Source organism: Corvus brachyrhynchos, unplaced genomic scaffold, assembly GCF_000691975.1.
Source record: "Corvus brachyrhynchos isolate BGI_N302 unplaced genomic scaffold, ASM69197v1 scaffold72, whole genome shotgun sequence".
NCBI classification, from domain to species: Eukaryota; Metazoa; Chordata; class Aves; order Passeriformes; family Corvidae; genus Corvus; species Corvus brachyrhynchos.
In genome coordinates this window covers 662,771-673,738 of record NW_008236763.1, presented here as the reverse complement: position 1 = coordinate 673,738, position 10,968 = coordinate 662,771, and the positions used below count along the sequence as shown (strand labels likewise).

The window sequence follows — 10,968 nt, the reverse complement described above, 5'->3', positions numbered from 1 at the left end:
AGGAATGCCACACGGGCCTCTCGTCTCTCTTTCCTGCTCTGGCCTGGAGATTGCCTCACAGAGCAAGAGCTGAAATCACTAGCTGAAAATCACTCAAGAGCTGTTAGCTTGCTGAAACAGGCACCTCTCTGCAAAGGCACTCCAGTGGCCGAGGGAAAGCTGCACGGGCCCTGGGAGACGGTTCCTTACAGGACCATCTCTCCGGACCGGTCAGGGCTTCCTGGGTCTGAGCTACAGACCCCACACTGACCCACTGGAAGCAGTCTAGAGGTTTCTTTTGCCCCACTTCTGTTATGTCTGCTCCAGGTTCTGGTTGGAAAACAGAATGTCATTGTAGCTGGTTCTCTTCTTGGAATAAGACTAAACCATTTTTAGGAATGTGTTTATAAGGTTAGCTTATTATTCCTAAAGGTAGTAAAGAAAGGAGCAATAGTAGAAGCTACAGCCATGCTTAGCAATCTACAAAGCTACAAATATATAAAAAACATAAAAAGCTAAAAATCTTAGGCATCAGTATCAGCTCAGCAGCAGCTGGTGGGCACTAATGTCCCCCTCTCCCTGCAGCTACCGGGCTGATGATCGGCTGCCTGATCTACCCCGACGGCTGGGACTCGAGCGAGGTGAGGCGAATGTGTGGGGACAAAACAGACAAATACACGCTGGGCGCCTGCACTGTGCGCTGGGCCTACATCCTGTGCATCATCGGCATCCTCGACGCCCTCATCCTCTCCTTCCTGGCCTTTGTGCTGGGCAACCGGCAGGACAACCTCCTCCCCTCGGATTTCAAGGTGGAGGAGAAAGGTGAGTGCAGAGAGAACACTCCGACTGCAGCGTTTCAGCCCCACAGGTCACTGCTGTCGTTTGGGTGGATGGTGGGTGGCTTCCTCCCTGCCACAGTCACACACTGCTATGTAGGGATGGAGCAGGCAGAAAATTGATGGAGAACAAGGCAGGAGCCCAAATTCACCCAGATTACCTTTCCCAAGCCTCTGGGGCTTTCTCCTCATCCTGTTTTAAACATATTCCTTTTTGAAAACAAACCTGCAAAACACACCCAATGCTTTCTGGTTTACATATTAACTCTGCAATTCTCTTTCTGTTTTTACAGAAGAGGGAAACGACTGACAGAGCCGACCACCACGTAAGTGATAACCCACACAGATTTTTCATATTCCCAGCATCCACGATGTCACTGTTGTATTCTGATTACCAAGGGACTGACAGCTGATTTTGGTGCTGGAGTCACATTGTTTTTATTTGTGGTTAGAGGAAATAGTCTTTGCTTTGCCTCCCAAAACTGGGAAAGCACAAAGCCTTGTGTAAAACAAAACAAGCATAAAATTTGAAGCCATACTCCATCTCCCAACAGCTGACTTACTCTTTCTGTTCCCAGGGACATCCAGAGCTCTTCTTCCATCAGCCCTTTTCTTTGAAGTGACTCTTCTAGGAAGCCTAAACTTACCAAATTCTGTGGATTTTCTGCAGCTGTTTTCCTCACCCATGGGGCTGCTCTTGGCTCACAGCTCTTGTGGAGCTTATTTGGTTGGAAGAGCCCAAAATGGACATAAGAGTTTTTCTGAGTCCATCCGCAAGAGGGACAAGAGGGGAAGGATGGCAATTTTCTGCTTTTGGAGGGTTTGTACACCTTCTTTCGAGGAAATTACTTATGAATTAAAAAAACCACCACCAAAACATCAGTGTTTTGGATTTTGTACTCGTCTCCTGAGGGCAGAGGAAAACATCTACCATGTCCCAGGCTGCTCTTTTACTGGAAAAATACCATGACAGGCCAATTCCCAGCTCAGCCATGAATCACTTTCCTGCTCTGGGCAACAATAACCAAACACAACCTCTGGAAAAGGGCACTTTTCTGGGAAAAAAAGAAAACCAAACAACAAAACCAGAAACCAGCATGCTGGGCTGCAGCAGGCCTGGAACAGCACCCGCAAAGCACAGCAGCAGGTTCCAGTCAGCATCAACTCCCTGCATCACCCAGTTCATCTGATTTACCCATCATCTCTCCCATCCAACACCCATCCATGGCAGCCCTTGGCACAGCCCATTTCTGCAGAGGACAAAGCAGCTCTTACCTGGTCAGGACCCAAAATCAGCCTCCATTATAATTTTCATTTTTACTTGCTGTAAATTACTGGTTCCTGCAGCAGTCAATTCAGTTCAGTTCTAACAAATACCTTCCAGTTTTAGGCTTTCCTCTAAAAAAAGTGTTTGGGAAGGTTTTATTGAGACTTTTGGCTAGATAAGGCAGCAGACGTATGACAGATTTGAAGAAAAACATATTTTAGAATGGAAAAATTCCAGCAGAGTTGTCCTATTTTTTGCTCTTCTCCCCTTTTTAAAATGGATCACAATACCAGCAACAAAATCTTTACCTACCTCATTCTGGAAACGAAAACTGTGTGCTCACTAGTGGAACAAATTCCATCCCTGAGCCCCTGACTCAGAATTATAAGGGGAACGTATGAAGACTAGGGCTCAGTTATTAAATAATCTGTTTATTGTAGGGCTTTCACAAAGGGGAAAAAAAAAAAAAAAAGACAAAGCACCCAAGTAGAAAGAATAAAAATGTATTTTCCTTCAGGTTTTAGACTGACACAGCAAGTACAAATCCTTTAGTGTGAGCACTTCGTGGCAATTTGGAAATGGAACAAAGCCCTAGTGAACGAGCGGACGGTACAAGACTGAATCATGACAGCTGCTTCTGCAGGTCTTCAACTCACAAGCTGGCTCTAGCCTTGGCTATCATGGTAAAAAAACCCCTCCTCCAGTCAGGGCTAGCAGAGGGAAGGGAAGGAAGGATGGGCAGGAGCTCTCAAGAGTCAAAGAGTGCAGGCCCCTTCTGGGAAATGTTCCTTCATCAGCCAGTCTCAAGTAGGCAGGACCGGGTGAGCTTTCAAGACTGCAGGAATTGTTTGCCCTGCCAATGTATCTTCACAGAAAGTTGGAACCCAGTACTGTCTGCAGTCCTCCTGTAACAGATACAGAAGTGACCCACAACTGGAAAATGCCGGATGAAAGGAAAAGACCAAAAGAAAAGGTCAATTTAGCAGTTAAAAACATTTTTTGGTATGGTACCTGCCTTTCTTTTTTTTATGATATGCATAGAGAACCTGATCTACCACTAAAGGAACATGCAGCATGATTTGCATAAATAAGCCAAATTGGGCTCTGAAGTGGAGAAACTCTGTTCAAGTGGATTAAATGGCCCCGTTTGTGAGTGAATGATCCTTACAAACCACAGTTCCCAAACACAGACACAGAAGGGACACATAACAGTGGTCTTGGCAGCTTTGGCAATGGAAATTGTCTTGGATAGCATCTGCACGGTCTCCAGCAACTTCTATCCTCTGCAGACCACCACAAATCCAAAGGCCTGTTTGGTCCAGAGTAAGGAAGTGTCTCTGAAGTCTCAACGTTGCCAAATCTTGCTTAGAGAAGAGTGGGATGCACTGAATCTGTAACAGGATGGGTAAGTCTAGAAGAAGCCATCATAGAACTATCAAATGCCACAGTGATTTAACTTTTAATTAAAATTAACCCATTATGTCCAAACCCCCTCTGAGAAGCTTACATAGAAATCCCATAGAACATTTTTTTATTTGGGGTAACTCTAGAAACAGCTTCTAATCCAGTATCTACGTGGAAAAGTCAGTTCTCTTCCACTTCTGCTAGCTCTCTTCTTGTGCTAATGGCCCAGAAAATAAAAGGCAGTCCCATCCTGGGAAGTTATTTCTGAAGGCCTGCACCTGAAGCAAATTAAAAGAAATCTTTACACTGGAACTTCAAGTGTTGATTTTCAAAGTCCACAGCTGCAGCTTGGCTGTGATACAGGCGCTGCAACCCTTTCCTTGGAAAAAAAGTGAATGGTCAAAAAATGAAAAATCACAGCAGACTGCATCAGTGAAAGCCAATCTCTCATGAATACCACCTCAAGCAAGGCAAAAAAGTGCCAGTAAGGGATAAAAAACCCCAAAAACTTATGGCTCGCTATCATGTTAAGAGTTGCCTGCAACAAGGCTCTCTCTGCAGGCTGAGGGTGCACCCATCTGTTGGCTGAGGGTTGTGCGTTTAGTCAGTTCCAGCTTTTGCTTATTTTGCTTGTCACCTTTAAGTCACAGGCATTGAAGTAGAAAACGTCACCAAGTCCAGAAACTATTCTGACTATCAAGGGCACAGGGAAGGAGAAAAAGTAAATGCACAGGGCACTTTGGAGGAAGAAATAAAGGATACTAAAACCTAGGTTTAAAAAGCTCTTTCAAAAGCAGTACTAAATAAAAGTTGTGACTGGAAAGCAAAGAAAACAGTAGACACTTAGAGAGTGATGGCAGATTTCAAGGTCTTTGCTCTAACAAGAATCTGGCACCACCTTGATGCCAACTGTTACATCTCACCCCATCAGTAGCTACTGGATCAACAGTGGGAAAATTGACTCCTGAGTCAGTGAGATCTTCACAGGAAGACAGGAGGGTTGGAATTTAGCTAAGGGAGATATCTGAGCACGGGTGAGCTCACATCTGTCACACACAGTGCCTAACAGTGAGGAGACTGAGGAAAAATCTCTGATTCTAGTTAATTAGTCTTTGGTGAAGCCCAATCAAGGCAAAAACATGGATGATGCCCACTGGCTGAGGAGAGTCCCCATTAAGTCACACAAACAAATTCAGCAGAACGGGTTAGATTTATCTAAAATCTTGGAAGCCTTGAAGGAAGAACTCCACACTGAAACTGAACAAGGAGAAATTTGGGTCTGGGAAAGGGCAGCTGGGTGTGTAGGCTATGCTGTAAACCAGAGTATAATGTTGTGGCATTGCTTGGAAGCTTCTAGGAGTTAAGCCAGGGGTGCCTGAGACACTCTGCTGCTGTAGCTCGTTTCTCTGGGATCAGCTCCAGCATAGGGAGTAAGAAGTCTGTGAATGCAGCTGCCTCATCTTGGGACCACTCGTATTTTTCCACCAACACTTCAAAAAGGCCCCAGGGCTTCAGTTTGGTGATGTGCTTCAGATCACCTGAAACCCCAAGACAAACGGGTTAAGTGCAAGACAGGGGAACAGAGCAGCTCAATAAAATTGGCTGAACAGCCAAACATGACCGAGTGAGCTCAAGAGACTGTTCAAAGGAAATAAAAAGTGCTAGGGCACACTGAAGGGACAAGTCAATTATATTAAACTCCCTTTTCTATCTGCTTCAGAAGCCTGTTATAGAAATGTACTTCCTCAAAGGGTTCTTTTTTCACCCCCTGCTATTTCAGCTCTCCTATCAGCAAATATTAACTTCATTAAATTACCAATTATGCTGCTTGACATGACAGATAAACTGTGCCACTGAGTCTGGAATACATGCAATGCATGGAGCACTGTTTGAGAAATCAATAAACTACTAATAAAGAAGGGGTTGTTTTTATAAAAAGAATTAATAAACTAGATCAAAACCTAATTTTTTGACTCAATACATTTCTGGGGTACTCAGGACTTTTATGATGATGTTCTGTGTTCTGAGCAACATGGCTCATGATGCCAGGCACTATTTAAGGTGCCTGGCATGCCAGAAATGGAGTCAGGCTGTCTAGAAAAGCCTTCAAAAGTGAGTCCTCACCTCTAGCTGACAGAGATCAGCTAAATAAAACCACATCAAGTTTGACAGAACATCTACTGTGCTGTTTTTCTACCTGCTGCCTTTGACCTACACCAAGATGCTGAGCACTGGGGTGTAGGATACTTTTAGGAGTAAGACAAGAATGCCTTACATTTAGCTGCAGTTTTACTGATAAAGCATTTCATAAAACAAAGGAAAGACTTAAAGATACATCTTTGCTGGCATCTATTTCTAACTGGCATTTCCAGCAAGATACTCCTGTGTATTTGGGGCAAGGGATGAGGAGATAAGTGATATTTGCTTTGTTTCCTTTTACCTTTTTTGGTGAAAAACTCCTTGGAATATTTTCCTGCCAAAATGAGCTTGCGAGGTATTTTCCCCAGAAGTTCTATGATCAATGCAATATGATCTGCATGTGAAAAATAAAAAAAAAACCAAACACAAAAAGACAATGAGATTCATCCACACAAAACATCTCTATGCTATTTTCATGCTCTGGGATATAAGGATAAAGACATTATCCCTTAAAAATTACTTTGGAAATGCACCTGAAACCAGATTACACTAAGCAGCAACAAAGACAAGAGGAAAGAGGAAAACAGATATGGGCAATTTGAGGCACAATCGGTTTGAGACACAAGGTAGAGAATCCAGCAGCAAGAGGAATGCAGAACACCAGAACAAGAACATGGACTTTGTTGCACAGTGTTTTACTGCAGAGGCTTGAGCACAGTTGCTGCTGATTTGGGTAAATTATCTTTTTGCAAGGAGCTTTTGCATTGTAAATTTGTAAGAGAAGGCTCATTTTGAAGAGGCAACCGTTGGATTTCAAGTCCCATTTTAAAAAGGAAAAGCGGAGACAAACAGACCTTCATCTCGTGAGTAATCTTCCCCAGAGTGAGGCTCGAACAGATAGTCCCCTGTTGCCAACTCAAAGGCCTAAACAAACAGAAATGAGCACATTAAAGCACTTCAAAACACTCTTAAGATGTACTGCAGGTTGACTCTGCAAATCTCTGTGGGCCAGAAGCAAAGCAGTGGGAAAGAATAACCTGCAAAACTCTGTCAACAGCTATAATCTTAAATACTCCATTACAGCCTAAAATGTGCAGTGACTTTGCAACACTTCAAAAACTGCATTAAAAACGTCATAGGCACACCTAGGATGAATTTTGGGTGCAGGATCACCAGCTAACCACGAAGTTAAGGTATTTCACATGCTTAGCCTTTGCTCTTCCTCGTCAGAGTTTTGCAAAAATAACACCATGTCCAAGCTATAGTTTCTAGGGTTGGATATTTTTAGTTTGTTTTGTTTGCTTGGAGTTTTTTGGGATTCTTCCCTCTCCCCAGTTTTCATTTGTTTTTCAAACAGTTAATCTCTGAACATCTGTCTGTAGAGACGAAAACATTTTAAATGAGAAAAACATCTGCACTCATTTCAACTCACCACTTCTAAATTCTGTAATACATTCACCCTTTATATATTTCACTTGTACTCTGACCTTCTGTATTCTCAGTTTTCTTTATGACCTGCTGGTGCCAAACAGTTGAGTCAGGCACACTGTGTAATTCTGGCCACATGCTCTGCAGAGAAAACATGACCCTACTGCATTTTCTTTTACCACATTCATCAAAATCCCAACGTATTTTCCAAGACAGCAAAAATGTATATTTTCCAAACTTAAATTATAAAAACCAAGCTTTGGTTTGTAGAAAACACAGAATGGAGACAAAGAAGGGGCACATGCAGTAACTGGCTTGACTGATTTCTTTTCATTGCCACATTCTACATTTGCCAGCTGTTACAGGAACAGCTTCAGCCTCATCTCAGCATTACTCAGCTTAAACATTGATTCCAAACCTGCAGAGGATGATTAAAATTAAAAATTATACTGAAGGCACTTGTGAAACAATGCTAGATGCAACAGAAAGGCTTCTTTTTTAATATAAAAAGATATTGCATCCAGAATTGCCTGGTTGTCTTGTTTTTCCAAAGAGCAAGATGGCAAAGTGCAATCATACTTGAAATCTGCTGATGCTGGACAATGAAACTTTCAAAAGGAAAGCCACATGTGGAGAAAAAGGATAAATAAAAAAACAACTCTGGTGTGGAAACATATTATTCAGCAAGTCTGGGAGTTGACTGAACACTTGTAAGGGTTTCTTGCCAGCAGCTCAGAGGGCAGAGCACAGAGGAGCAACATCCCCAGCTGGCAGAACTCACCATGCAGGCTGTGCTCCAGATGTCAGCAGGGGTGTTGTACCCCGACCCTATCAACACCTCCAGGGACCGGTACTGTCTTGTCTGGATGTCTTCAGTGAAATGCTTGTGCTAAAGAGAAGAAATGTTTTACTAAACAGCTAAAGACTGCTTAGAAGAGGAGAATCAACAACCTGGAAGGCCAGAGTAGATCAAAGCTCATTGCTGTTACATTTCAGCTACATTTTACATCCTTGTTAACTATTTCCTTATATTCCTGCAAGTGCTGTTTAAATGCTCTACATGAGATACTCCTCCTCAAGTGAAGCAGTCCGGCAATTTAGAGGAAAGCAAGCCACAAAAATCGAATAAAGAAAGACTCTGCAGCATCTCCTACCCAGTCCTGGCAGACAGGCCATGGTCCAGCTACCTTAAAGCAGATAAGCAACAGCAATGTGAGAAATCACCTTGCCAGGCACTGCAAGCCTGACTGCAATTCTGAATTGAGACTCATCCCTCCCAACAGATCTGAAGTAATTTGCCATTTTAGAAGCCAAGTAAAAAGAGACAGTTCTTCTATTTGAAATGTCAAACATTTGAAAGCAGCACAGCACAACCATCAAAGAATAAATCTTGGGAGCTTTATTGTGTGAGTCTCTTTCATGTGCTCGTGAATGCACTGAAATGGTCTGACAAGCTACAAAACCAGCACATCAGAGCAATTGTTTGCAACTTTCTCAGTCTCCAGGAGAGCTACAAACTCCTTCAGCAGTTTCACATGAGCAGATTTCTACACACTGTAATGTGACATGGGTCACAGCCCTATTAAAAGGAATCAATACCCGTGAGGCACCCAAAGCATGGACTGAAATTTCGTGTTTAGAGGACCATTTCTTCCTTTGTGTCCTTGCTTCCCCCTCTTTTTTCCCTGTCGTAGTTTCAAACTTTCACAGCCAGGTCTAAGGATCTGCTTTACAGATTATTTTCCATCTTGGCAAACTGACTGAATCTGCAGGTTTAAACAGTCAATGTGAAAAGACTAAACTTACCACCCAGCAGGCGTTTCCTAGGTCAGCTATCTTCACTTTGAGCTTATCTGCATTCTTGGGCTCAAGAGGATTAAGAAGGAAATTCCCAGCAGCTGATTTTCCTAGAGGCAATGTGTACAACAGCTGATTAAAGCTACATAAGCAGTGTCACCATCTGTCACCCAAATCCTATCAATCTCTCCCCAGCCAGGAAGTTTTTCTTATGGATCAGAACTGCTCCCTCCCTGATGCTTGGGTATAAAAATGAGCAGCACTCTGCACTATCAACATCATCATTAAGACCCAACTGGTGTCATTAAGCAGAAGGATAAATGAGCATATGCAAGAGTGACTATTTCCCAGCATTTTTTGCAGAGCCTGTGTGTATTTTAAAAAAACCCTGTTGAAATAAGGGCATTGCCAGAAACAAAACAAGCCTCACAACCCCCCTTAAGCCTTCCTAAATCTTTGAAGGAAGAGTCCCCATGTTACAGCATCTTTCTGACATACCCATCACTCACTATTGTAACAATCATTGTAAATTGTAAATTGTCACTATTGTAACAATTACAAGAGTTAAAGGATATATTGGGAAAATTGAATCACACGATGGAGAGTAAAAGTATTAAGTCACTAAATGACATCCAGCTGTAACCTTTAAAGCTAAAATTTGGGAGAGTTCAAAGCTGGAAATTTGGAAGAGGGCTATGAGAAGCAAAAGATGTCAGTAACCTAGCAAAGGCATCCAGCAAAGTGCAGTTCAAGTTTCAAAATCTAAATTTCTCTTGTTACTGTTCATCCATATAACTCTCCTAGTGGTACTCTGGCAAGAAAATGCTGGAATACTTTTTAAAATAAGTACAAATGGTAGCTTTACCCTCCTTCTCCAAGCATGTATCACCTGGCATGGACACAAAGAGGCAAAAATGGACAATTTTACCAATTCACATTTTTAACATACACACACCTGGAATGTGTTTAAATTGCTGTACACTACGTCATGTCTTATTTTCTCCTAAGCCTACAAGACACATTTTTTCCACTCTGCAGAAAATCATATTCAAATAAAAGGATTAAAGAAGTTGGGGGTTTTTTTCCTTACACTGTATAAGCTTTGTTTCAGGCTGCATTTTCAGCTCTGGGAAAACATTTACCCATCTTGAGTAACTGAGAGAAGTTATCTTTGCTCCCTATTAAGAACCAAACTGTCAGAACACACTGAATAGTACCAATCCCTTAATTTAACAGCAAGTGACAATCTGTAGACTTAATGAATATCACATAAGCAACACCTGATTCAACAGAGGAAATGTTCCTCCACTGAAAACCAAATGTACAGGTGTTTTTAAAAAGTAGGAATACTTATGCATTCAAAAGTCAAAACTGAAGCACAACTACAACTAGCAGCTACAAACAGCAAATGTCTTGGAGTGTGATTGTCAGGTTAATTACTCCTGGCAGGAAAAGTCTCAAACAGGTGGTTCTGATTACTTCAGCCTAAAAAATGCACATTTCTATTAATATGATGAAGTGTTGGAAAGGAATCTCCCACATCGAGGAGCCCTTTCTTACAAGGTTCTTCTTATACCTTTGTTGTCTGTTGGGCTGTTATTCTCATTCTCATCCTCTGAAGGGATCTCTGTCCTGATACTTTCCTGAAAATTGTTCATCTGCTCACTGAATGCCTGCTGTTCGTTGGACGTGGGCTGACACACCATGGAATCCTCTGGGGCCAAGGGCACAAACGAGTCCGACATTGCTTCTTGAGGCCTGTTCTCTGAGTCACTGTTGTGCTGAGTGTAATTACAGCTATGGAAGTTCTCAGCCTTCTGTGTGTGAGGGTGATTGCCACAGTCATTGGCATTGTGAAGGTCGTCCTCAAGTCGCACAGACCCTTCATTCCCAGAGTTTGTGAAGTCCGTCACTGGGATCACTCCGTTGCAGTTGATTTCTCTTGCACGTTTTTCCACGCTGCTTTCCATGAGATTAGATTGCTCCTGTCCAAGGGCTTGTGCTGGAAGAGGGGGAAAATGAGAATGTAGCAGAATATGTCTTAATAAATAGGTGGAAGCTGTTCAAGGGGGCAGTCTAAATGTAACTGAACACAGTAATTCATTAATTTTGTAACAG

General features: G+C 42.5%; 2 protein-coding genes across 3 annotated transcripts in view; one reads left to right on the top strand and one right to left on the bottom strand.

Annotated features, from left to right (window-relative positions):
* Nucleotides 1-5,451, top strand: part of LHFPL5 (lipoma HMGIC fusion partner-like 5) — a 9,449-nt gene extending 3,998 nt beyond the window's left edge. Inside the window, exons 4-6 of the mRNA XM_017727144.1 lie at nt 565-801; nt 1,109-1,141; nt 1,394-5,451. Coding sequence (XP_017582633.1) covers nt 565-801; nt 1,109-1,125 — 254 coding nt within the window. The 3' untranslated portion in view covers nt 1,126-1,141; nt 1,394-5,451. The remainder of the gene's footprint in view (nt 1-564; nt 802-1,108; nt 1,142-1,393) is intronic.
* SRPK1 (SRSF protein kinase 1) overlaps nt 3,518-10,968 on the bottom strand; it is a 24,867-nt gene continuing 17,416 nt past the window's right edge. Inside the window, exons 10-15 of one of the 2 annotated variants that reach the window (XM_017727189.1) lie at nt 10,427-10,852; nt 8,860-8,960; nt 7,835-7,942; nt 6,480-6,549; nt 5,927-6,019; nt 3,518-5,024 (exon numbers count right to left, since the gene is read on the bottom strand). In XM_017727189.1, the coding sequence (XP_017582678.1) occupies nt 4,840-5,024; nt 5,927-6,019; nt 6,480-6,549; nt 7,835-7,942; nt 8,860-8,960; nt 10,427-10,852 (983 nt within the window). In that variant the 3' untranslated portion in view covers nt 3,518-4,839. The remainder of the gene's footprint in view (nt 5,025-5,926; nt 6,020-6,479; nt 6,550-7,834; nt 7,943-8,859; nt 8,961-10,426; nt 10,853-10,968) is intronic. The other variant, XM_008644764.2, reaches the window with a different exon arrangement.